This window comes from Rana temporaria, chromosome 2 (assembly GCF_905171775.1).
Source record: "Rana temporaria chromosome 2, aRanTem1.1, whole genome shotgun sequence".
Classification (NCBI taxonomy): domain Eukaryota; kingdom Metazoa; phylum Chordata; class Amphibia; order Anura; family Ranidae; genus Rana; species Rana temporaria.
This window is the reverse complement of record NC_053490.1, coordinates 443,011,692-443,039,521: the sequence shown is the minus strand read 5'-3', so window position 1 is coordinate 443,039,521 and position 27,830 is coordinate 443,011,692. Positions and strand designations below refer to the sequence as shown.

Genomic DNA, 27,830 nt, shown 5'->3' with positions numbered 1-27,830 from the left:
TCGAGAGAAATGCTTGCATATATTGTACTTCTATGTATCCTCTAAAGCCACAATGTGATCATAGTTGGGCGATGCAAAAAGGACAAACCCTGACAATGTAAGGGTTTTTCCTCAATCAAAATGTCAAGGAGGACATCAGTTCTTCCGTTTCTCATATTGTGCTAGAATGGAGTCTAACTCCACTGTCCAGAAAAACTTATAGTCATCCATATGATGCTGATGACTTATTATCATGCATAATATTGGCGAGGCAGCGAGCTGAAGACTGTGGCTATAAATTTCTCTAGGCAAAGTGGTCTTCATCGTGTTCTTAGGCAACATCTTTTCTGTATTCAGTCAGTCCCTGTAAGCAGACTGGTGGCCAAGTTGTCGGTCATCATATGTGCTGTATCTCTTAACGTGAATGCGCCTAACCCTGTCGCGAAGCTCAAGACCATCATCATCTTCGCTATGAGATGCTTGGCTGCGTGTACGGCTTGTGGCTTCCAACAAAGAGTTGTCAGGTACTCGTGGTGTTTCATAAAGTAAAACATTTAACGTCTCTTCATAAATTCGTGCTTCAGGAAATTCAACCTGAGAGGTGATACAAAGAAAAGGCTCTTATTTTTAAATTATGGCACAATTATCTAATACAATACAATTATACAAATAAAAGGAAAGCATTTGCTAAAAAGTTAAAAAGTCAGAAGACCATCTAAAATTCGTGTATTTTTGATCAATCAGTAGATAAAAAATTAAATAAAAATTATTCTATGAACTGATTCCCCCCCATCCACAGTCAGGCTCGGTTCACACTGCTGCGACTTGTCATGCGACTTGAGAGTTCAAAGTCGCAAGTCACACCACATTAACAGCAATGAAGCCTTTCTAATCGGTGCGACTCAACTCGCAGCGACTTAAAAAAAGGTTCCTGCACTACTTTGGAGCGACTTCAACATGACTTGCATTGACTTCTGTTGATGAAGTTGCAAGCAAGCGGCAATAAAGTGGCGCAGGATGTCGGCTGTCGAAGCCGCGTAGATGTGAACCGGCACTCAAGGTAGATAGGGAAATTCCCCTGCTGCGCTACTGTATTCTGGCAGCAAGACTTCTCTGCCGCCAGAATACACCGATCAGTGCTGCAGCCAATTGGCAGCAAGCACTGATAGAGCGAAAACATACTGACAATTCCTGACAGGAAGAAATAAAAAGCTGAGGATTTAGTAAATGGAAGGCATAAGACGAAAGGCATAATTACTGAAGAATAAGTAGGCATTTTTATTGCATCATAAAAAATAAAAAACACACACACACACACACACACACACACACACAGGTAAAGCAGGTTTTATAGACCAACAATTATTTTAGTTGAATGACACAGCATGTGGAGAGACTGGATCAATATTCACATTCACAAGGCAGAGGTGAAAAAAAATAGGATACAGTACTTGGTTTACATGTAAAAATCCCTTTCTTGGAGTACATCACAGAACACAGAGGCCTTCACATTCATGAGTACTTGGGTTATGCCGCCACCTTCAGGTACGTGGATAGTGGCAAAAAAAGGCAAGAAACCTGCCCAGGCATAACCCCCCCCCCCCCCCCTCATCTCAGTTAAATGATATGTAAACGTTTGTGTTTATATTTAAAAAAAAAACACATACATGTCATACTTACCTCCTCTGTGTAGCTGGTTTTGCACAGTGGCCCGATCCTCCTCTTCTGGGGTCCCCAAGCGACACTCTGAACTCCTCTGCTCGAGTGCCCCGTTGGAGAGCCACTCTCCCTCAGGGCACTCATATGGGCACGCTCCCGTGCCCTGCTGCTGCGTCCATTGACACAGACAGCAGGACTCGACCTTGCCCACCGGCTCCTGAGTCACTGGATTTGATTGACAGCAGCAGGAGCCAATGGCTGCGCTGATATCAATCTATCCAATCAGGACCCAAGACACCTGCTGGAGCTGGTGTGCTCATCCCTGTCACTGGAAAGTAAAAGGAGGGCTCTGGGGGGCTGCTGCATCACAGGTTTTTCCCTGGTTTTTACAAATCCCTATAAAAAACCTCAGTTTAAAGGGGAGGGATTTCTGAGTTCTGCAATGTACGCCAAGAAAATGATTTTACACTTAACTAAAAATCCTAATTTGTTAACCGAACATTACAGGGCACAGAAGAATTCATATTCATGATTGCTTGGGATGCCTCAAAGGCCTGAACATGAGGGGTGGGCAACAAGGCCTGCATGTCCAAAAAAAAAACAAAAACAAAAAAACAGAAAAAACACAACAGGGGGAACCCCATTACGAAGACCTTTAAACCTCAATTTGGCATCTGCAATGACATGTACATCTCACTGGTAGAACTTAGAAAATATGTGAACAGAACACCAGGCCTTACAAACTTGATCAACAAAAGCTGGATGCTGACCAGCCCAGGAAGCTGACACTCCCGGTGGGATGGGCCATGACCAGGAAAGGGGGAACATTGCCCTCGATACCAAAGGCCTGAGAAACAAGCTGACAAATCCACCTAGTAATATTACCATTTGAAGTGGACAGTCTGACGTTAGGCGGTACCAAGCATGTGCCATTTTAACTGTTGTCTTCTGCACCTATGCTGAAGTTTACTTCCACATATTCTTTCTGTGCTGCCCGAAGTCTTGCGCATGTATAATTAGTATAATTAGTATTAACCAAGCCCTATTCTCAGAAAGAATACGTTTTGTGGACAAGTATCAGTAGTCACAGGCACCTCACCCCAATGATAAGAAAAAATGAGAAGGGGGGGAAAAAAAGGGGGTAACCAAAAGGACCCCGGGGCTTTTGAACGGTGCAAATAGATAATCAGACAAAATTTGATTATAAAATTAGAAAATATAATTTATTACACAAATAATTAATATGCCATAAATACGATAAATTTGAAATACATCTCGATTAAATACGTGATATCAAGACGAAGCATTGTTTAAGTCAGCTCTACATGTTTCACTCCGACGAGTTTCTTCAGGAGCTTTCAGACATACAATGCTAAATATCAAAAGAAAAAACAACAAGACATATAAATGATTGTTTTCAACAGTCATTTAATTATATATCAATACATTTTGGTAAATAATGTCAAAAAAGGGAAAAGAAAAATATTGATCATGAATACATCAGTTATTGTAGATAATGCATGCTCAAGGATCTCAACTACATATAAACAGGGGCCAAAAGTAAAAACAATAATATTTACTTACCAAAAAGGTAAAACAGCAAAAGACAGCAGACCATACAGGAAGGAACCAGAGTCCTCAGGGAAAACAGAATAGTTCAGGAGAACCACAGCAGGATTTTAAGCCATTAATAGAATTAATCTGAAAAATCAGGAAAGCACATGTGGAAACACATATGCAAACTACTCTCAGTTGTATTATGCAACAGTGGGTAAAGAGAATATACACTCCAAAAACTTGTTATAATGAACAATATATGTAATATATATACACCTGTCAATAGTAAGCAAAAATGCCTGTTGTCAGTAGAAACAGTCTAATGTTTGCCATAGATATGGATTGAAAGAGGATATCTTTCATATCCTCTTTCAATCCATATCTATGGCAAACATTAGACTGTTTCTACTGACAACAGGCATTTTTGCTTACTATTGACAGGTATATATATTACATATATTGTTCATTATAACAAGTTTTTGGAGTGTATATTCTCTTTACCCACTGTTGCATAATACAACTGAGAGTAGTTTGCATATGTGTTTCCACATGTGCTTTCCTGATTTTTCAGATTAATTCTATTAATGGCTTAAAATCCTGCTGTGGTTCTCCTGAACTATTCTGTTTTCCCTGAGGACTCTGGTTCCTTCCTGTATGGTCTGCTGTCTTTTGCTGTTTTACCTTTTTGGTAAGTAAATATTATTGTTTTTACTTTTGGCCCCTGTTTATATGTAGTTGAGATCCTTGAGCATGCATTATCTACAATAACTGATGTATTCATGATCAATATTTTTCTTTTCCCTTTTTTGACATTATTTACCAAAATGTATTGATATATAAATGATTGTTTTCAACAGTCATTTAATTATATGTCTTGTTGTTTTTTCTTTTGATATTTAGCATTGTATGTCTGAAAGCTCCTGAAGAAACTCGTCGGAGTGAAACATGTAGAGCTGACTTAAACAATGCTTCGTCTTGATATCACGTATTTAATCGAGATGTATTTCAAATTTATCGTATTTATGGCATATTAATTATTTGTGTAATAAATTATATTTTCTAATTTTATAATCAAATTTTGTCTGATTATCTATTTGCACCGTTCAAAAGCCCCGGGGTCCTTTTGGTTACCCCCTTTTTTCCCCCCCCCTTCTCATTTTTTCAAGCCCTATTCTCGTTCCCGGGATGAGTATAGCAACGAATCCCCGCTTGTCCCATTATCAGCGCTAATGGCTACACCTGTAGTGATGTAGAAAAATCACATGGGGCGATCGAGGAACTTATGAATGGGCATGTACTCTTTTGCGGGATTGTGATGCAACGTCGCTAAGAATTAATGACGTGAGAATGGCACACTACAGAAAGGAGTAATGGCACACACAGCATTCTGTAAATCAGGAAAACAATGCGCATGCGCTGGTGACCTGATTGAACTGAAGATTGCTCTTTTAACACAGAACGGCACAGGTTAGAAAGATTGAAAAAAAAATAGGATTTTTGTACTCACCGTAAAATCCATTTCTCTGAGTTCATAGACGGACACAGCCTTCATTGACATTAGGGTTATGCTTCTTCCTACCAGGAGAGTTTAGGCAGAATTTAACAGCACTTAAAGTGTTAAAACCTTTCCTTCGTGCCGCTCCTCCCAGGGGGCGTGGCTCCCCCAGGCATAACCCACACCCTGCTCTAGGAGCCTCAGTCCGTAACAAGCAGTACAAACTAAGGAGGGGTGGGTGCTGTGTCCATCTATGAACTCAGAGAAATGGATTTTACGGTGAGTACAAAAATCCTATTTTCTCTTCCGTTCATAGACGGACACAGCCTTCATTGACATTAGGGACGTCCCCAAGCAGTGTCAAAAAAATTGAGGGGTGGGAAAGTAACACAGCAAACCAGGTTACACCCCAAACAAAAACCGGAGTTGCTCAACGGAGAAACTCCAAACATAAACTGCCCCCGTAACACCTGCGGCTGAGGAAGGCATCAAAAGATGCACACACATCCACCTCGTAAAACTTTGAAACAGCATGGATTGACGACCAGGATGCATCCTAACACCGCTGTAACACAGAGGCATGATGCCGGAAAGCCCAAGAGGCCCCGATCGTCCTGGTCAAATTCGCCATTAACCCGAAAGGGGGGCGCACGCCCCTCTCTCCTGTCGTTAGGCAGAAAAAGACTGAGGCTCCTAGAGCAGGGTGTGGGTTATGCCTGGGGGAGCCACGCCCCCTGGGAGGAGCGGCATGAAGGAAAGGTTTTAACACTTTAAGTGCTGTTAAATTCTGCCTAAACTCTCCTGGTAGGAAGAAGCATAACCCTAATGTCAATGAAGGCTGTGTCCGTCTATGAAGAGAAAGAGAAGAGAAAACATCATGTACATTGCTCATTAAAGATTACAATGGACTAAAGTATAAAAGTTGAGTTTACTACCAGTTTAATGCTATGCTCAACACCTTTGCCATTGCATAAAATGTATTATTGCCAGAAGTATCTCAATTAATTTCTAGCAATACATCTGCGTATAAGATGCTCTTGGGAAATGGTGGAGTGGCATCTCATTCTTAGAGAAGCCTGCTCCCACCAGAGAATACTACCTCTAACCTCTTATCTATGGTATCTTTAAAGATCAGGACCTCATCCACTGTGACAGTCGGTGTCACATTCACGTTGGAAAAGGAAAGCAGAGAACCCATTTTTTTGTAGAATTCCTCCAGCAAGGGCGCAACGCAAAAGGACGGGATGTTTTGGCGGCTGCCAGGACACAAAACCAGCGACTTTAGGGGAAGACTAGTTCAGTAGAGGTATCGTCAGGTTAGTGCTAACCACATCTGACAGGAAGCCAGCTGCAGACAGCAGAAGTATAATAGCTGTGCCTGGCACCAAACGGAGAGGCTGTTGCAACTCTGGAGGCTGTGCTACTAAATCACTAGAATGTTTTTTGTAGTGGCGTACCAGGAGCCTGTGAATGCACATTTCTGCAGCCTGGAAACTGGTAAAATAGTGCACATGTCATGATGTCATCGTACATCATGTCAAATCATTTCTATTAAGTCACGCCACAGCTGTTTATCCCTCCGCACAGAAAATGCTTGGGGAAAAAAATTCTGCATGCTCCCCCATATTAGAGGCACCTATAGTAAGGCTTACCTATAGGCAGCCCTCAAAATTTACACTCACCTGCTCACATTTTGAGGGCTGGCGAGCAAGGAGTGAATATAGGGGAAGAGAGAGGAGAGTCGCCGCCTGGTTGTTCAGAGCGTGGGGAACATGACAGCTTTCAATTCAATAGCTGTGTTCCCTGCCGCGCGCCGTCATATACAGCTCCCCCCCCTTGTCCGTGCACTTTGATAGACAGATCACCCATCCCAGGATTGGACGGGCGATCTGTCTATAAAAGCTTCCCGGACAAGGGGTGAGGGGCTGTATATGACGGCTCGCGGCGGGGAACGCAGCTATTGAATTGAAAGCCGTTATGTTCCCTGTGCTTTGAACAACCAGGCGGCGGCTCCGGCTCCTCTCTTACCCAGCACAGGTAGGCTGCACTGGGGACACAGGCTGCAATTGGGCCACATGGCTGCAATGGTGGACATGGGCAGGCTGCATTTTTGGGAACGGATAAAGTTAATGTTAATATTTATTTTTATAACTTAATTCTGCATAAAACATTTAAGCGTCATTTCATGAGATAATTTATGAGGGCGTGTCTAGGGGCAGGACATGGTAGGAGTTGGGCAGGGCAACTGATGGCCTGGCTAGTAGCTCAGGACTTGAAATTTTGAGCCCTGCCTATAGGTATAGTAAATCTCTCCTATACTGCGCCGTTACTTGTGCAGTCGCCAGTGACATCGTCGGCACGTGCGCTCTATAGGAACAGCATGCCGTGGCATTCCTTCAGAACCTTGTGCCATAAACAGCCGCTCCCACATGCATGCGTGGCATTGACGTCATTGCGGCTTGTCCAAGCAAAGGACCCAAGCCCACCAACACAGAAGGAAGACTGGGTGAAGATGGAAGCACTGTCAGAGGTGACAGCGCACCACTGGAGTGCTTCATTTTAAAGAAGTTTAACATAATGTGCTAGTATGCATAACTTTGCCTTGCAGGTTTAAAAAAATAAATAAAAAATAAAACCCCATCAGGGTTTATAGAATGTATGACAATAAAAACAGGATAAAAGAAAATCACCTTTGTTTGTTTCTTCTCAGTAGCATAAACAATGGAAGTACAGCAAACTTCTGCCAGTTTTCTCCCTTGTCCATAAAAAGACCAGCAGCAGATTTCATCTCCGATCACATCCTTCATGAATAGGACTCGTCCGTTGAATCGGAGGGAGAGCTTGTCAAAAAGCTCAATGTTTTTCAGAAGGTGGTCATCAGAGTTGCTGAAATAACCAACACAGATTTCACTTCATTGCAATTTTCCATACTTTTCTAGTAAGAGGAAATACCAAATCACTTATTTACCATGAATAAAATCAGAAATGTTTTCTTTGCTTCTTTAGAGCCCATTCATAAGTGTGCCCTGCATACACACCGCATTTGAAATGTTTCTCCTTAGGAGGTGCATTCACAGGTGTGTACTTTTGTGAGGTGCCAAGCATTGCCATTTCATTTATTTGCAGAAATTCACGAATACAGATAATTTCGGCAGTCCCTCCGAGTCACCTTCGAGGCTTCAGATGGGCATAGATCAGGCTGCACTGATAACAAAGACGAGGCTGCATTCATGGCAATGGCAAGGCTGCATTCATTGGCACTGACCCTTATTTTGCTTCACAATTATTTATTTAAAAAAAATCCTGAAACTGTCCTCTTAAAGTGAAGGTGTGGGTTATACGCCGATAAATACAGTACTTTTCAGACTTTTCTGATAGTCAAAGATCAAACATTACTGTTGATACTGGCATGTATTTGATGAAAGTACATACCTGGTGTAGGAGTACTTGTTGTTGCTTCTGTTATACAGGAGTTTGACAACAGGCTGTTGGGAAAACACAAACATTACATGTTACCTTAGGCTATATAATGAATTATTCACAGGAAATATGCTATATACTGGCTTAACATGACTGAAGTGGTTGTAGATTTTTCCTCACTTTCACTCCTGGTGACAACGGTCACCAACTGAGAGGGTAAATCTCCCTAATGCCGACACAGACAGCAGTAAAAACCTGACAGGGAATCTAACCACTCACCATTCTATCCAAAATATATATATTAAAACAAAAGTTTGACTTTATGACTTTAGATACACTCAATGTTAAACCAGGCAAGGCTTTTTGTCTATACAGTTGATATCGTAACTCTAAGGCCGGCCACACACAAAGCGAATATCTTTCTCAACAGAGATGGTAGTGGAAAGTGCGAGTATTGCCTCTTTTAAATTTAGATAACAATATCTGTAAAATGTGCCAGCATCCCTATTGATTGTAATTGGTAAGACCTGGTCAATAAACTCAAACAAAGGCTGCTTGCGGCCTAGTTAATTGACTATAGATCAAAGGAGGAGGGGGAGTTGTTTGGGATTTTCGAGGCACTGATATGCAACAATGTAAAAGATAGTATAAATATTTATTTGACAAAGTTATAATAATACAAAAAATACAGAACATTTGGGACAAACCCCACAAATCAGATCGATCAGAAGACCGTTGGTCTAATCGGTGGAGTCGTAGTATCGACCGGTTTCGCAGTATAAAACTGCTTCTTCAGGAGAATGTCTACAGAGTATACAAATAAAATGTAGTAAAACAACAAGCAATTATGTACAATAATTTGATAAGAAAGAAATTACATAAGGTCAGTATTGTGCTTTGTAGGAGAGTCACAGGACTACTCACCTTGGTTTGCCAGAGTGATCATAAGCCCGCTCGGGCACAGAACCCCCTAGGGCGCACGTGGGGGATAATAAGGACGGGCTCTGGTGGAGGAAGTTAATAGGTTAATCCTAATGGTTGGTATATTTAAGGACGGTTGTGCAGGAATAAGCCGGGATGAAGTGAGGAAAACGTGAAGGAAAGGGTAAGTTAGGAAACGGGGGGAGGGGTGGGGGGTTTTATTGGGGAGGGTAAAAAGGAGGGAAAAAAAGAAAGAAAGAAAGGATTTTATTAGTTAAGAAAAGATGGGGAGGGAAAAAAAAAAAAGAGAGAAGAGGAGAAAAAAGAGAGGAAGAAAAAGAAGAAGAAGTAAAGCAAAGTAAAGAGAACAGCACAGGAATTGACAAGAACGCTTAAAAAAGGAGATGGAAGGAAAGAAAGCAAAGAAGGAAAAGGGAAGGAAAGTAGGAGAAGGAAAAGAAAAAGTGAGAAAGGGGAAGGAGGAGAGGAAAAGAGGAAAAAGAAAAGAGAAGGAAGAAAAGAATATCTGACATAAAGAAGGGGGGGGTTGAAGGTGATAAAAAATAGGGAATAAAAGTGAGTGACAGAAAGGAATAGTAATGGGATGGGGAAGGAAAGAGTGGGTGATAAAAGTTCCAGGGTACCCAAAACGAAAATTAATTGGGACAACCAGAAGTGCTACTAGGTGAATGAATGGGACACCAGGAAGTGACAATTCGTGCTGGAGTGGGATGGGTTAATTTAGACTAGCTTACCGTCCAGGATAAAACAATCAATTTAGAAGATACTGGGGCGAGTGACACAAGGTTATAAGCAAGAAACCAGAGCTCCCTGGGGACGCGCTGACACTCCATAGAACCCTGTAAGTACACACTGTCCATGCTGAATCTGCACCGTATACTCCTATGCCTCTCTATCATCCCTGACATTCATTCCCAACTACATGTTTGGTATCATGTCTTTCCTTAGATTGGTTACTGCCTGTGTCTAACTACACTGGCTCCCCTGTCAGCTGGCTGGTTTCTTGCTTATAACCTTGTGTCACTCGCCCCAGTATCGTCTAAATTGATTGTTTTATCCTGGACGGTAAGCTAGTCTAAATTAACCCATCCCACTCCAGCACGAATTGTCACTTCCTGGTGTCCCATTCATTCACCTAGTAGCACTTCTGGTTGTCCCAATTAATTTTCGTTTTGGGTACCCTGGAACTTTTATCACCCACTCTTTCCTTCCCCATCCCATTACTATTCCTTTCTGTCACTCACTTTTATTCCCTATTTTTTATCACCTTCAACCCCCCCTTCTTTATGTCAGATATTCTTTTCTTCCTTCTCTTTTCTTTTTCCTCTTTTCCTCTCCTCCTTCCCCTTTCTCACTTTTTCTTTTCCTTCTCCTACTTTCCTTCCCTTTTCCTTCTTTGCTTTCTTTCCTTCCATCTCCTTTTTTAAGCATTCTTGTCAATTCCTGTTCTGTTCTCTTTACTTTACTTCTTCTTCTCTTTCTTCCTCTCTTTTTTCTCCTCTTCTCTCTTTTTTTTTTTTTTTTTTCCCTCCCCATCTTTTCTTAACTAATAAAATCCTTTCTTGCTTTCTTTTTTTCCCCCCCTTCTCCCTTCCCTCCTTTTTACCCTCCCCAATAAAACCCCCCCCCTCCCCCCGTTTCCTAACTTACCCTTTCCTTCACGTTTTCCTCACTTCATCCCGGCTTATTCCTGCACAACCGTCCTTAAATATACCAACCATTAGGATTAACCTATTAACTTCCTCCACCAGAGCCCGTCCTTATTATCCCCCACGTGCGCCCTAAGGGGTTCTGTGCCCGAGCGGGCTTATGATCACTCTGGCAAACCAAGGTGAGTAGTCCTGTGACTCTCCTACAAAGCACAATACTGACCTTATGTAATTTCTTTCTTATCAAATTATTGTACATAATTGCTTGTTGTTTTACTACATTTTATTTTTATACTCTGTAGACATTCTCCTGAAGAAGCAGTTTTATACTGCGAAACCGGTCGAGACTACGACTCCACCGATTAGACCAACGGTCTTCTGATCGATCTGATTTGTGGGGTTTGTCCCAAATGTTCTGTATTTTTTGTATTATTATAACTTTGTCAAATAAATATTTATACTATCTTTTACATTGTTGCATATCAGTGCCTCGAAAATCCCAAACAACTCCCCCTCCTCCTTTGATCTATAGTCAATTAACTAGGCCGCAAGCAGCCTTTGTTTGAGTTTATTGACCAGGTCTTACCAATCAACAGAGATGGTGTTAATGCGGGAATCCCTCCTGCCGCGTCATTGTCTTAATTTGGCATGGGGAAGCCATCCTCGCTGGAAGAAGACAGTGAATATCGCTGCCCATACACAGTTCAAATCATGGCCGACAAATCAAACCATGTATGTCCTACTGAATGCAAAATATCAGGCAGACCTATGCAACCCCCCCCCCCAAATGATACACGTAAAAACAAAAAACACATGACAAAAAAAAAAAAAAAAAGTACAAAAAGTACTTTGGAGCCCTGCATAAAATATGTTTATATGTGTTGTTTGATTCTTTAGCTGCAATATATCAATAATAATAATTTACAATACATTTTAATATTTTTTATTCAAAATGAGGAACTAGCATGTGATATCTTAATATGCAAACTCCCACTGGATTCAGGTTTGAACCTTTACAATAGGCTTATTAACCCCTTATTCTAAAGGTGAATGACAGATAAGCCTTTGTTCAATGGTGAAAAATAAAATCATGAAATCTAGACACATTTCTATGGGACCAGCAGCAAGCTAACCGAATTCCTGACTGTGACAATGCAGGAGTGAAGAATGTACCTTGGCAGAGGATTCAATCAGCTTCTCTTCTTCTTTTGGAGATGTGATGATGGGGATATTACATACTGCTTCGTATGACTCATTTTTATCCTGAAAGTAAGAGAAATGGAGACAATTAGTGAAGAAAATCGACAGCATTGTTTGCAGCCACATACTCTGAACTGCAGTCTTCTGATGTGCTACACAATGAAGCCAAGAGAAATAGGGTCGTAGGAGAAGAGGACTGCTGAGAACAGCTGCTGGTCTTTTATTAGCTTTCTATGGGAAATGGATTGCTCATATTTAAAACCAACATAAGCTATGCAATATATATATATTCTTCTCAATGTGGAAGGTGTGTATTCTTCTTTGTGAAAGAAAGTCATGCTTTAAAGGGGATTGATATTTCAAATGCTGCTTTAAAAAAACAGACAACAAGTAAAACCCTTTCCAGGAGACATTGCAAATGCACCAAAATCAGTTATTTTACCTTAATCAAATCTCTATACACATTAGATGCCCTGCAGTTTTATAGAGTATCTATTCAGGACTACAGCCTATTGTCTCCTTCCAGACAATGGGGTTGATTTACTTAAACTGGAGAATGCAAAATCTGGTGCAGCTCTGCATGGTAGCCAATCAGCTTCTAACTTCAACTTGTTCAATTAAGCGTGGACAAAAAAAAAAAGAAAAAAAAAAAAAAAGAAAAAAATGGAAGCCGATTGGTTTCTATGCACAGATTTTGCACTCTCGGGTTTTAGTAAAACAAAAAAATGTATGCCTATAAACCACTTCTGGACCGCCCTATAAACAGATTTACTGCTTCAGGGCGGCCCTCCTGTGCAGAATCACGTATGTGTGTATACATAACAATTAGATTATATACACACATTCTGACAGGGGGGAAGGTATGGATTTTGTGGGAATAAAATGAATCTCTTCCCCTAGTAAAAGCAGCACACACACACACATCACAAAAACACTGGCTAGGCAAACAGTTAATCCTTTGATTACCCCTGATGTTAAACCCTTGCCCAGCCAGTGTCAATAGTACAGTGACAGTGCATATTTTTAGCAATGATCACTATATTAATGTCACTGGTTACTGCAAGTGTCAGTTATGTCCAATTGTCTGCCGCAATATCACAGTCATGCTACAAGTTGCTGATTGCCACATTATTAGTATAACATACACATTATATATATATATATATATATATATATATAATATGTGTATTGTAGTGTAGTATAACATACACATATATATATATATATATATATGTGTAGTGTACGTTCAGTGCAAGTTGCACTTGTAGTTTGCACTTGTAGTGCAAAGTGGATTTTCCTTTCGGAAATAACACCCACATTTCAAAGATCCAGTCACCTGTAGTAGGAGCAACACTGGCAACCCATCTAAGCACAACAACATTTGCACCAAAGTAGTGGTGAAAGCATCAAGGTCAAGAGAGTCAAAGTGACCAAAAATAAAGGTAAGCGAGTAATTGCGAATATTTAATAATTGCCAACAACATGCAAGACCTGGGGTTCTATAGGCCCAGTGAAAGAAAAATAAAACTTCTGAAGTTTCTCCACAAATCTCCTCCCATCTGACTGTGTGTGTATGTGTATGTGTATGTGTATGTGTATGTGTATGTATGTATGTATGTATGTATGTATGTGTATATATATATATATATATATATATATATATATATATATATATATATATATATATATATATATATATATATATATATATATATATATATATATATATATATATATATATATATATATATATATATATATATACACACACACACACACACACATATATATATTTGAATTCAAAAGGGTATTTATTTTTTTGTATTTATTTTTCCTTATTACTTTCTACTTTAATAGGAACAACAATAGCAAACTAAACAAATTTACTAACCTGTAACGCTGCCTGGCACTTGTCTACCAACCCTTGAATAAGGTAATATTTAGCTTCTGCCATTAGTTCTTTGATCTCATGTCTGTTCTTAGGAAGTGCAATAGTGTCATCTCGCAGATAATTCAGAATGGTTCCAAAATGCTTTCCACATCGGTCAATTAGAATCCAGCCTACGGGCAAAAGACAGTCGTGGAAGTTGTTTAGGCAAGGATAACGCAAACACAAAATGTTCATTTCACAGAAAACCAATCTCGCAGTTATGGACGGAGGGTGGCGACGTGAATCACCCACTGGCATCTTACAGCTTCAGACCTCCCCACTGTAGTTCCCCGATGTCCCTTGATTTTTGCCAAATTGTGTCCTAATATCGCAACTGAATTCTCTGTACTGCAAACGAATTCAGTCAGAAGATTTGTCCCTGTGAACTTGTATAAAGATAGATGCAAACATCCTTAAAAGTTTGAAGAAACTAGTTGATTTGATACCAACTTTTACCCTAAACTGACATACCTGGGAAGAATCTTTTTTTTTTCCTCCCAAATAATCCTCATTAAACTTTTATTTTTTACACAACATATACATTTTATGTATTAAACAAAACTTGTCTCCAGTTATCTTAATAGTTAGACAATTCCATTAACATAAAGTAAATACTTAAATTTTTATATACCGTATTTATCGGCGTATAACGCGCACTTTTTTGCCCTGAAAATCAGGGCAAAATCGTGGGTGCGCGGTATACGCCAATACACACTTTCCCTCGCCGAGTTTGAATACTGCGCCGACATATACCGAGCGCAGTACACTCGGGTATAGTCGGGCAGTCTCGGCTCCTTCCGCGCTCACGTCCTGGACGTCAGCGCGAGAGTTGCCGAGCATTGACGACAATACACGAGTGTACTGCTCTCTGTATATATCGCCGCAGTATTCAAACTCGGCGCGAGAAACGAGCGGGGAGGACGCCGCAGAAGGACGCCGGACCCGACGAAGAGGACACCCGAAGCCGCAGAAGGACGCCGGACCCGACGAGGCTGCCGATGGACGCTGCGCAAGACACCAAAACTGTAAGTACAAAAAAAAAAAAAATTCCACAGGATTCGGGGCAACTTTAGGGGTGCGCGGTATACGCGGGAGCGCGCTATACCGCAATAAATACGGTACAATAATCTATATTTACACTATTATCCAAAGTATTGGGCCGCCTACCTTTACACGCACATGAACTTTAGTCCGTAGAGTTCAATATTGAGTTGGCCCACCCTTTGCAGCTATAACAGCTTCAACTCTTCTGGGAAGGCTGTCTACAAGGTTTAGGAGTGTGTCTATGAGAATGTTTGATCATTCTTCCAGCAGCACATTTGGGAGGTCAGGCACTGATGTTGGATGAGAAGCCCTGACTCGCAGTCTCCGCTCGAAGACTCCTTTCACACTGGAGGCGTTTTTCAGACGCTTTAGCGCCAACAATAGAGCATGTAATCCCCCTGAAAAAAGCCTCATCTGCAATCCCAGTGTAAAACCCCAAGTGCTTTCAAACTGGGGTGCTGCACTGTCAGAACATCCAAAAAAGTCCTGCAAGCAGCTTCTTTGAGGCGATATGAAATCAATGGGCAGCGCTGCCTGTAAAGCACTTTGGCGGCGCTAAGACATCAGCATACCAAGACATTTTGGGCAATCTCATGCTCCCAACTTTGTGAGAACAGTTTCGGGGACAGCTCCTTCCTGTTCCAACATAACTGCGCACAAAGCAAGGTCCATAAAGACATGGATGAGTGAGTTTGGGGTAGAGGATCAATATGCAGCACATGTTTACACGCCTTTAAGAACAAAATAATGTCATTTGCATGCTCTTGATCTTCTTCCAAGATGTGGGAGGGAGCAGGGCAGAGCAAGAGGGACTTACCTGTGAGATGAGAACCCTGGATTCCATAGACTAGTTAGTGGTTTTTTTTTTAATACAGGGACAAGTACATTTCATTTAGGATAGTTAGGGTGAAGCTTATCTTTAAAACGTTGTTCCAGCCACAAAAAGCAGCTACAAAAACACTGTAGCTGCTGACTTTTAATAAGGACACTTGCCTGTCCTGGGTGCCCGCAATGTCGGCCCCCCGAGGTCAATCCGTCCTTTGGATTGTGCCCCGGCGCCGCCATCCTCACTAAGGGAAACAGGCAGTGGAGCATTGCGGCTTCACTGCCCGTTTCCTACTGCGCATTCGAGACACTTTGTGAATAGGCGGCTGTCTTCTGGGACACACACAGGTCCCAGAAGTTAGTGCGCCACATTTCCCAGAAAACAACGCAAGGGAGGAAGACTGCCGCCGAATAGGAAGATTTGCCTAGCAATAGCCATTTGTAAGTATATAAAAAAAAATTCTTTCAATTTTTTTGCAGCCTTTTTGTCTATTTTTTTTGAGGGTGGACCTGCGCTTTAGAGCCCATTCACACCAGTGTGCTTTGGTAATGAATGTGTTACTGCAACATGCATTTACTGTGTTGTAAAATGGAGGTGCCATTGTTAATAGCCCCCCACCAAACCTACCTTACAGCTTGGTAATGCACTATTGTATGTCACAGTGAGCTGACCAAACTTGGTGCATATCCATTTTTTGGGTGACGGTTGTGCTTTAACGCAATGCTTGTTTTGTGCATATCTGACACTACAGCAGGCCGTCCTTGCTGAACTGAATTTATTTTCCCTTGAGAAGAGGCATTTAAGGGAGGGATGTGATCTCCATACATAAATGGTCTACATAGTAAATTTGATGCAAAGTGGTTTACTTTGAGGTTATTGCAAAGGAAAAGTGGACTCACTCTGCAGATTTGGCTGTGTTTTTGTGAAATTATTTATAAGTAATTTATATATAATATATAAAATTATTACTTATAAAAGTAGAAATAGCAAATTGTTAATCCAGGGGATATCCAAGGGAAAATTCCACCATGCTTTTAAGGATCTGGTAAACCAGATTCAAGAAATTTGAGCTTGGCACATTTCTTTCTTCCTTAAAGTGGAGGTTCACCCAAAAACCTTTTTTTTAACATTAGATTGAGGCTCGTTTTGTCAAGGGGAATCGGGTGTTTTTTTTTTTTTACAATCGAAGCAGTACTTACCGTTTTAGAGATGCATCTTCTCCGCCGCTTCTGGGTATGGGATGCGGGACTGGGCTTTCCTACTTGATTGACAGGCTTCCGACGGTCGCATACATCGCGTCACGATTTTCCGAAAGTTGCCGAACGTCGGTGCGCAGGCGCCGTATAGAGCCGCACCGACGTTCGGCTTCTTTCGGCTACTCGTGACGGGATGTATGCGACCGTCGGAAGCCTTTCAATCAAATAGGAACGCCCAGTCCCGAAGACCATACCCGGAAGCGGCGGAGAAGATCGCTCTCTAAAACGATAAGTACTGCTTCGATTTTAAAAAAACACCGGATTCCTCTTGACAAAATGAGCCTCAATCTAATGTTAAAAAAAAAAAATTTCCGGTGAACTTTAACCAATGTGTCTTTCCTCCAATCGGCTGTCTTGGCTGTATGCCAATAATCCACTCCCAGTGCTGACCAGAAAGAGAAAATCTGTTACACTGAAGAGTACTTTCAAAAGGATAGATACAGCTGAAAACAGCAGATATACATGTAAAACTTATGTAGGGAGATTTGTTTCACCTCTGTGTATCATCTGAGGCTGTTCACTTCATTTACATCCACTTTAACCTCTTTACCACCGGGCTAATTTTTCAGATTCAGTGTTTACGAGACTAAAACAGTTTTTTTTGCTAGAAAATTACTTAAAACCCCCAAACATTATATATTTTTTTTTCTAACACCCTAGAGAATAAAATGGTAGTCATTGCAATACTTTTTGTCACACCGTATTTGTGCAGCGGTCTTACAAGCGCACTTTTTTTGGAAAAAAATCACTTTTTTTAATTAGAAAATAAGACAACAATAAATTTTGCCCAATTGTTTTATATATTGTGAAAGATAATGTTACGCCGAGTAAAATGATACCCAACATGTCACGCTTAAAAATTGCGCCCACTCGTGGCATGGCATCAAACTTTTACCCTTAAAAATCTCGATAGGCGACGTTTAAAAAATTCTACAGGTTGCATTTTTTGAGCTACAGAGTAGCTCTAGGGCTAGAATTATTGCTCTCGCTCTAACGATCGCGGCGATACCTCACTTGTGTTGTTTGAACACCGTTTTCATATGCGGGCGCTACTCACGTATGTGTTCGCTTCTGTGCGCGAGCTCGTCGGGACGGGGTGCTTTAAAAAAATTTTTTTGTTTTCTTATTTATTTTTATTTAGTTTTATAATTTTTTTCACTGAAATTTAAAAAAAAAAAAAAAATTGATCACTTTTATTCCTATTACAAGGAATGTAAACATCCCTTGTAATAGAAAAAAGCATGACAGGTCCTCTTAAATATGAGATCTGGGGTCAAAAAGTCCTCAGATCTCATATTTAGGCTTAAATGCCAAAAAAAAAAAATGTTTCTTTAAGAGGCTGGGCGGCACTGACGTTTTGACGTCACTTACGCCCAGCCGAGCTATGGGGACGGGCGAAGGAGATTTCTCCTTCAGTCTCGTCCCCGCTCAGCTGCCGAATGGTCCCGATCGCCTCCGCCGCTACCGACGGCTCCGGTAAGCGGCGGAGGGCGCGGGAGAGCGGGGGGCCTCTCCCGCCACCGATAACGGCGATCCCGCGGCGAATCCGCCGCGTAGACCGCCGTTATCGTGTACACCACCGCCCACAGAAGAGATACATATCTCAGTTGTGGCAGCAGCTGCTGCCGTTACCGAGATATTTATCTTTAAAAATAGGACGTCTTTTTGACATGGGGCGGTGGTCAAGTGGTTAACGTATATTTACTAATGTTTTTAATTAGTAGCATTGACAAACTGTGAACTATATATACACACAAAAGAGTAAAAACAGCCACTTTTCGCAACATGCAGAATGTCGCTTTACCAAAAAAAAAAAAGTTCAAATTAATTTATTAGGTTATTTGTCACATACACAGAGCAGAACGTTACTATGACACAGAATAATCTGACTCCACCATTACATCTGAAAAACAGATACAGTACAGATCATCATAGATTTCTCACCTTCTTTGTCAGTGAGGACCTCCATACGACCACTGAACATCGCCTTAAGCATGGTGTCATGTCTTGTCAGGACCTGTACTGTGGTGTAGTGCAATGAACCGCCCACATTCAGCCGGATGTACTTGTTTCCCAGACAGCCCCCTTTAAAACTATAGGTTTTAGGCTTGGCCCCAGAGGCAGGGCACATCGCCGTCAGGCAAGTGTCGCCAGACATGTCTCGCTGCAAGTAGACAATGACTCTGCACACAGTGGGCTTCACGTGTGCCGCCGTGGTGGGAAGGTACAAAAGGAAGACCAGTCCTAGTTAGCAGGAGTAGAGGGCCTGCTAACCTTTTACAATATCTGCAAAAAGGAGAAAAATATAAAATAAAAACAGGATAGAACAATATAATATCATCTATAACAATTTTGATCAAGTCTAACACAAAAACTAAATCATATTGGTGTCAAAGTGTGAGATTTGAAGAGATGGACTACCCCTCATAATGGTCACTGAATAAGAGAGGGCTTGAGAATCTAAGTGCGGGGATTTTCCTGCTGGACATATGCTGGAGACGGATCTGAAACCTTCTTGTTCCGGTATCCGTCACCCAAGATATGCTGATGAGTAGAAGTGGTCAAATGCACATGTGGATGGCAGTTAGATTCATGAGAACTGCATAAGAGTAAAGCCTCGTACACACAATCGGATTTCCATCGGACAAATCCGTGGAATTGTGTGCGAAGGGCGTTTGGCCGTGAACTTGTTCTGCATTCACCAAACGACGTGTTTTTTCTGCTCTTTAGTGTCACCCTTTGGGCAACTTCTGCCAATGTTGTCTTATGGATAGCATTGGTACGGAGCATGCATGTTTGTACTTTGTATTTTATTCCGACAGATTTGTGTACACACGATTGGGTAATCAGACGGTACACGTTTGTTGTCGGAAAATTTGAGAGCATGGCTATACAACATTTGTTGCCGGGAATTCCGGCAACAATTGTCCGAAGTATACAAACGGTCGGATTATCTGACAAAAACCCTGCCGTCACACAATTGTTATCCATCAGCTATGAGTAAACACTAAAGTTAGTGTGAAACGCGTCAGCTGTCCTAGGTTCCGTTGCTGTGACCTGTAGTGCCTGGTTCCAGTTTTTTACATTAAAGTTACATTGGATTGGATTGCGGCTGTCCTGATCATATTTTGTGCTTAAAGGGGAGTTCCAGCCATTTGTATGTTTATTAAAAGTCAGCAGCAACAAAAAGTGTAGCTGCTGGCTTTTAATAAACAGACACTTACCTGCTCCAGCGACGCGCCGGCCGGGGCTCCGCTCCTCTCCCCCCCTCCCGTCTTCATTCTCAGTGTGGGCACCCGGCCGTGACAGCTTTCGGCTTCACGGCCGGGCACCCATTGCGCATGTGCGAGCGGCACTGCGCATGCGCGAGCGGCCCGGCGCCGTGTAATTGGCCAGGAGATCGCCTAGGACCTGTGACGTGTCCTAGGCGATCGCCTACAGCAGCCCCTTCCTGAAGGCGATTAAGCTTAGTCGCCTACAGGAAGGAGGAAGTGGGACAGGAAGTCCCACTCTTGCTGAAGCCCCCACTCCCCCCCCAAAAAAATTACATGCCAAATGTGGCATGTAAGGGGGAGAGGAGTGGGTTAAGAGGAAGTTCCAAATTTGGGTGGAACTCGTCTTTAATTGCCATGTGCAGTGCTAGCACCCTCAGTTCCTTAGAAGATTTGCACCCAACAAGACCTGCCTGGAGCGGCAATCTCTGTCTCATCACTCAACTGAAAATCCGATCGTGTGTACGGGCCCCTTAAGGATTTAACAAAAAAAAAAAAAGAAGAAGGTTTAAAATGTCTAATTTCAACACAAAAGTAAGATGAATATTCCTTTATAACCCCAATATATCCAGAACTGCTGGTTTACACCCCATTATTATAAACCCATCTACAGTAAAACCTTGGATTGTGAGCATAATTAGTTCCAGAAACATGCATGTAATCCAAAGCACTTGTATATCAAAGCATTTTTTTTTACAGGGTATAAAAGAGAAGAGAGGCACCTCTGATGCCGGGTACACACGATCAGTCCATCCGATGAGAACGGACCGATGGACCGTTTTCATTGGTTAACCGATGAAGCTGACTGATGGTCCGTCGCGCCCACACACCAACGGTTAAAAAAACGATCGTGTCAGAAAGCGGTGACGTAAAACACGACGTGCTGAAAAAACGAAGTTCAATGCTTCCAAGCATGCGTCGACTTGATTCTGAGCATGTGTGGATTTTTAACCGATGGTTGTGCCTACTAACGATCGTTTTTTTCCCCATCGGTTAGGAATCCATCGGTTAAAAACAAGTTGGCTTTTTTTTAACCGATGGTTAAATAACCGATGGTGCCCACACACGATCGGTTTTGACCGATGAAAACGGTCCATCAGACCATTCTCATTGGTTTAACCGATCGTGTGTACGCGGCATAAGTGTAGCAATAAATGTACCTACATTAAAAATGTAACCATATTGCTACATTTAGAGGCTCCTCTGTTCTTTTTTTATACTCAATTGCGACATGACGCTACTCTTATATCAAGACATCGCTTGTATATCAAGGCAAAATGTATTAAAACATTTTGCTTGTCTTGCAAAACACTCTCAAACCAAGGTTTTATTGTATATCAAATTGCATACAGTTGTTTCAGGCTTGTTGGAAATAATCAGTGCAATGCATGAACATTTTAGGTTTCATGGACCACCTTACAATATTCTACTTTGTAATCATTTTTCTAATAATTCTATCTTTCAGTGGCGGTTCGTCCATAGAGGGCGCTGGAGCGCTGCCCCCTCTGGCTCTCACCGCCACTGAGTGAAATAACATAGATTCATGCATTGCACGAATCTATGTTATTTTCGCCGCTGCCGCTGTTATTCAGATGGTCGGCGCTCAATGTCCGGCCATCTGAATAACGCCAGCTGGTTGGCTGTACGGAAATGTCTATCAAAGCCAACAGCTCTGATAGGCTTTCCCAATACAGCCCTCGGGTCCCGGAAGCTTATTCTCGGAGCGCACAGACTGTACGCCCCTTGAATAAGATGACATGCGTCTCAGCCAATCAGGTTGGCCGGTTCTGGCTACCTGTAACCTGATTGGCTGAGACGCCTGTCAGTCATCGAGGGCGGGAGAAGACATCGTGGGACGTGGATGCCTAAAACCAGTAAAGGTAAGTGCCAGGCGGGGGAAGAAAGCAATTTACAGGGCACAGTGGGGACAATTGGCACAGTGGGGACAATTGGCACAGCGGCGACCATTAAAGGGCACAGTGGCTGCGTTGCATGGCACAGTGGTGACAATGTATGGCACAGTGGCTGCGTTTAATGGCATGGCACAGTGGCTGCGTTTAATGGCATGGCACAGTGGTGACAATGTATGGCACAGTGGTGACAATGGATGGCACAGTGGCTGCGTTTAATGGCATGGCACAGTGGTGACAATGTATGGCACAGTGGCTGCGTTTAATGGCATGGCACAGTGGTGACAATGGATGGCACAGTGACTGCATTTAATGGCATGGCACAGTGGTGCAAATTGATGGCACAGTGACTGCATTTGATGGCATGGCACAGTGGTGCGAATTGATGGCACAGTGACTACATTTGATGGCATGGCACAGTGACTGTGTTTAATGGCATGGCACAGTGGTGCGAATTGATGGTACAGTGGCTGCATTTGATGGCATGGCACAGTGGTGCAAATTGATGGCACAGTGGCTGCGTTTGATGGCATGGCACAGTGGTGCAAATTGATGGCATGTAACAGTGGCTGCGTTTGGGCACAGTGAGACTGCAATTTTTTTTTCCTTTGCGCCCCCCCCCAAAAATTGAGCACCAGCCGCCACTGCTATCTTTTATACTATATGACCATGTTAGTCAGCGCTACAGGTTAAAAGATACACCTACAGTACATAAACTCCTACATATTCCTCCACCAGACTCAAGGGCTTTAATTCAATGTAATAGAGAGACATTTGCAGGCCAAGTGTCGAGGCTCAATAGTCTGCAGAAGAAGAAATGTAATCTGCTCTCTCTGTAACCACGTTTCCTCCATATTCTTGTGGGAGGGATCTTAATCTAAAATTAAGTTCTGGACATTCCCGTTGAGTTAAACCGCTCATCCTGTTTCCGACAATTTTAGATGAGTAACTGAGATTACATAAAACAGCCAGAGAGAAGAATGATGATGTGTAATAATGTCACTGTGCTCACTATTGCTTCAATATTAGTACTTCTTTCCTTTGCTTTCCATACCTAAATAATATATACAGCGCCACACCTTATCTTTATGTATTGGTAATAAAGGTACAGCATGAGAATAGCATTAGACATTTGAACTTCTGTATATCTCACATTTACCAAATCCATTTTTAAATGTTAGTTATGGATCTATTGTATCAGCAATATCTCTGTCATTCATCGTGATAGTAAAGTACCGTATTTATCGGCGTACACTGCGCACTTTTCCCCCCCATAAAATCAGGGGGAAATCGTGGGTGCGCGATATACACCAATAGCATACCTCAGAGGGGAAGGAGGGGGACGAGCGCCCGCCGGAAATCACCGACCCGTCATCTCCTCTCGGCTCTGACTCGGCTGTCACGTCACACATGTACAGTCCCACGTCCGCCGCCAGCATTGAACCAGTGTTCTGTCTGTCACAGGAGATGGTCCAATGCCGATGGCGGAGGCGGGACTGTGCATGTGTGACGTGACAGCCGAGACGGCTCTGTGATTTTTCTGGCGGGCGCGTGTCCCCCTCCTCCCCCTCTGAGGTATGTGTTACTTCTTTCTATAACGTAGGGCACCCTGTAGTCTTCTCCTCTCTGCCCAGCTGGAAACCAAGAACCGGGGCACTGGCAGATACTTGGACTTTAGCACTGAATGGTAATCATATCCTAGGACTTCTGTGCTGGATACTTTGTGCCCCCCGGGAAAAATTTGCTCTGTGATTCCAGGTGTCTATGCACCTTAAGTCATCAGGATGTACATACAGTCAACATTCCCTGCTTAGCCAGGTGTGTAAGTGTGTTCTTTTTGCAGAGCCCTGGGCAGAGAAAAGGACACCCAACGCACCAAGGGGCTCATTTGGGGGTAAGCGCTACATTATCAATAGATTATACTGGTAACTTCTTATTTGGTTTACTTTGGTCATACACTGAGCCACTCATGATGATCATCACACACCCTTTCATGGGCACGGACCCTTAGATTGCTTCTTCAAAGTTGTTTATTTAAAAAATTAGTTTTTTTCCAGAAAATTCCCTCTTAAAATTGGGGTGCGCATTATACGCCGATAAATACGGCAATATGTATTATTATTTATTTATCAGAGGCCCTTGTGAATAAAGTGGTGGGTTTTACAATTTTTTTATGTCACAGGATATTTGTGCAGTCGTTTTTCAAATGCAATTTTTGTTTAAACAAAAAAATTAAATAAATACATGTTGATAACATTTTCTCTCATATAAACACTATAATACCAAATTTTTGGGTGAAATCTAAAAGTCGTTGTTATACCGAGTAAATAGATACTAAACAAGTCACGCTTAAAAATTGCGCACACTCGAAGAATGGTGCCACACTAGGGAAATTAAAAAGGCGATGCTTTAGGCGGGGTTCACACCTATGCGAATTGGATGCTGCTTACACCGCACTCCGCATTGCCCAAAAAACGTGTGCATTTTCTAGGCAGTGCGGTCTGGCTCAGGTGTGAATTCAGGCCCATTATCTTCTATGGCAGTGGTTCTCAACCTTCTAGGGCCGTGACCCCTTGATAAAATTTCCCAAGTTGTGGGGACCCCTAACAGTAAAATTATTTTCATAGTGTGGGTTGTCAGCACCCAAGGCAAGACAAGTCATTTACGCCCCTAACCCACAGACATTTAGCGCTCCCTGAGTCCTTGTATTGGCAACTATAATCACAGGTAGTGTAACTCACTGTCTCCGGCTTCACTGTGTCTCCAGCTCTGTGGTGTCTTGTAGCAGTGACACCTATGCCGAAAAAAGGAGATAGGGTCTCCTGCAGCCCCTCCCACTTCACATTCCTCACCAGTCAGCTGACCTCTAGTTTTTGCCTCCCAGCCATGCCGTAAACTGAATGGGCGCCTGCAAAGAGGCTGAGTGGGCAGCTGTGGGCTCCAGGGATAGCCCTGCTGGGTGGCTGCAAAAATGCTGGGAGAGTGATACGGCCTTCAGGAACAGCCCAGGATTCGGTGACCCCTGGTAAATCATCATTTGGCCCCTGAAGGGGTCCCGACCCCCAGGTTGAGAACCACTGTTCTATGGGCACGCATCTGATTCATAGGAACAGTGAACAGGATAAAATCCTGACCTGATCCTGATCAAAACTTAGCAGGGTTTTATTGTTGAATTTATTTACTTTCTATACATACACAGCATGTTAGAGTGTATAAAGAACCATCCCTATCAGTCTCTATCCCAGGAAAACTAGTGATCTGATGTCCTCAGAACTGTCATTAGACCCATGCGGAACAATGAAATGAAAATTTATTGAACCTTCTAACAAGCTGGTGCCCAACCTGTGGTCTTATGGCACTTTTTAGTGCAGCTCTCAAGGCCCCTACAGACACTAATCTGTTTTCATATTGCCCTGTACTTATAGTGATATCTAGCAGTCTCATGTAATTTGTCTCTTCTATCATGTCTGCGGCCGTCTCTTCTATCATGTCCTTCCGTCAGGTCCTCCGTCTCTGACCGTCTCCTCTATCAGGTCCTCGGTCTCTGACCGTCTCTTCTATCAGGTCCTCGGTCTCTGACCGTCTCTTCTATCAGGTCCTCGGTCTCTGACCGTCTCTTCTATCAGGTCCTCGGTCTCTGACCGTCTCTTCTATCATGTCCTTCCGTCAGGTCCTCGGTCTCTGGTCGTCTCCTCTATCAGGTCCTCGGTCTCTGGTCGTCTCCTCTATCAGGTCCTCGGTCTCTGGTCGTCTCCTCTATCAGGTCCTCGGTCTCTGGTCGTCTCCTCTATCAGGTCCTCGGTCTCTGGTCGTCTCCTCTATCAGGTCCTCGGTCTCTGGTCGTCTCCTCTATCAGGTCCTCGGTCTCTGGTCGTCTCCTCTATCAGGTCCTCGGTCTCTGGTCGTCTCCTCTATCAGGTCCTCGGTCTCTGGTCGTCTCCTCTATCAGGTCCTCGGTCTCTGGTCGTCTCCTCTATCAGGTCCTCGGTCTCTGGTCGTCTCCTCTATCAGGTCCTCGGTCTCTGGTCGTCTCCTCTATCAGGTCCTCGGTCTCTGGTCGTCTCCTCTATCAGGTCCTCGGTCTCTGGTCGTCTCCTCTATCAGGTCCTCGGTCTCTGGTCGTCTCCTCTATCAGGTCCTCGGTCTCTGGTCGTCTCCTCTATCAGGTCCTCGGTCTCTGGTCGTCTCCTCTATCAGGTCCTCGGTCTCTGGTCGTCTCTTCTATCAGGTCCTCGGTCTCTGGTCGTCTCTTCTATCAGGTCCTCGGTCTCTGGTCGTCTCTTCTATCAGGTCCTCGGTCTCTGGTCGTCTCTTCTATCAGGTCCTCGGTCTCTGGTCGTCTCTTCTATCAGGTCCTCGGTCTCTGGTCGTCTCTTCTATCAGGTCCTCGGTCTCTGGTCGTCTCTTCTATCAGGTCCTCGGTCTCTGGTCGTCTCTTCTATCAGGTCCTCGGTCTCTGACCGTCTCTTCTATCAGGTCCTCGGTCTCTGACCGTCTCTTCTATCAGGTCCTCGGTCTCTGACCGTCTCTTCTATCAGGTCCTCGGTCTCTGACCGTCTCTTCTATCAGGTCCTCGGTCTCTTCTATAATGTTTGCAGGCTCTGGTTGTCTCTTCTATCAGGTCCTCGGTCTCTTCTATCATGTTTGCAGGCTCTGATCGTCTCTTCTATCAGGTCCTCGGTCTCTTCTATCATGTTTGCAGGCTCTGGTTGTCTCTTCTATCAGGTCCTCGGTCTCTTCTATCTTGTTTGCAGGCTCTGATCGTCTCTTCTATCAGGTCCTCGGTCTCTTCTATCTTGTTTGCAGGCTCTGATCGTCTCTTCTATCAGGTCCTCGGTCTCTTCTATCATGTTTGCAGGCTCTGATCGTGTCTTCTATCAGGTCCTCGGTCGCTTCTATCATGTTTGCAGGCTCTGGTTGTCTCTATCAGGTCCTCGGTCTCTTCTATCATGTTTGCAGGCTCTGGTTGTCTCTATCAGGTCCTTGGTCTCTTCTATCATGTTTGCAGGCTCTGGTTGTCTCTTCTATCAGGTGCTCAGTCTCTGACTATATCCTGTTGTGCATCTGCTGTCTCTACTCACGAACATTCACTGAATTTGGTGATGTCGGGGGCTGCACTTAAGGCCCACCATATCAGGAAGTCTGACAATCACTGTTCTAGCCCGTATCTTATCTGTGGGAATATCAGGAGCACCCAAAGTAGATTTTAAAAATACAGACAAAACAAACTCGTAGTTGGAACTGACACCAGAGCTCCAGTGCTGGCCTGAAGTGACCCCATATGATGAGAAGGTACACAGATGTGACCCGAGCTGTGTTCTCTCTATCAGTGTCAGGCCATGGAGTGTACCTCACACTGATAGGGTCATCCCTATCCGCTCTGAGATGACCAGGCACATAGCAATGCCTCTCCCCTGGCTGCCCCCCATCCCTTCCCAGCCATCTCACCTGCCTCTAGTTCCTCAGCAGCCAACACCAAAAATCCTGTTCAGTTCCCCTCAGTCTCGCCCATCTTTCCCAGGCGCACTGACATCATTTCCTCACCCCTGTTCCCTCAGTAACTAACCTGCGTACGCTTTAGACTGCCGCGATACTCCATGGGACTTGTAGTCCGGACCTCGCAGCGCCCTCTGTCGTCCTGAATATGTCTCGTTCCCAAAGAACTACGACTCCCAGAAGCCCTTGCTACCC

At 43.2% G+C, this 27,830-nt stretch overlaps 1 protein-coding gene across 2 annotated transcripts; it reads right to left on the bottom strand.

The window, feature by feature from the left end:
- Positions 1 to 27,791, bottom strand: TNFAIP1 (TNF alpha induced protein 1). Of its 2 annotated transcripts, none has more exons than XM_040338434.1 (7): positions 27,706 to 27,791; positions 18,902 to 19,243; positions 13,793 to 13,962; positions 11,875 to 11,964; positions 8,123 to 8,175; positions 7,381 to 7,576; positions 1 to 573 (listed from the first exon to the last, which is right to left on the bottom strand). In XM_040338434.1, the coding sequence occupies exons 2-7, from the start codon at positions 19,113 to 19,115 to the stop codon at positions 337 to 339; spliced, it is 960 nt and encodes a 319-aa protein (XP_040194368.1). In that variant the 5' UTR covers positions 19,116 to 19,243; positions 27,706 to 27,791; the 3' UTR covers positions 1 to 336. The 2 variants fall into 2 exon arrangements, with proteins under 2 accessions (XP_040194368.1, XP_040194367.1); XM_040338433.1 differs by lacking the exon at positions 27,706 to 27,791 and adding an exon at positions 27,588 to 27,695.
- Positions 27,792 to 27,830: the final 39 nt, after the last annotated feature.

Bases quoted from the DNA above. Each gene is read 5' to 3' on its own strand.
- TNFAIP1 (XM_040338434.1), bottom strand. From the start codon at position 19,115: ATGTCTGGCGACACTTGCCTGACGGCGATGTGCCCTGCCTCTGGGGCC. The intron at 11,965-13,792 runs GTTAGTAAATTT...TCTTACTTTCAG, and splicing joins AGTGCCAGGCAGCGTTACAG to GATAAAAATGAGTCATACGA. The intron at 574-7,380 runs GTGATTTTCTTT...ATCACCTCTCAG, and splicing joins CTGAGAAGAAACAAACAAAG to GTTGAATTTCCTGAAGCACG.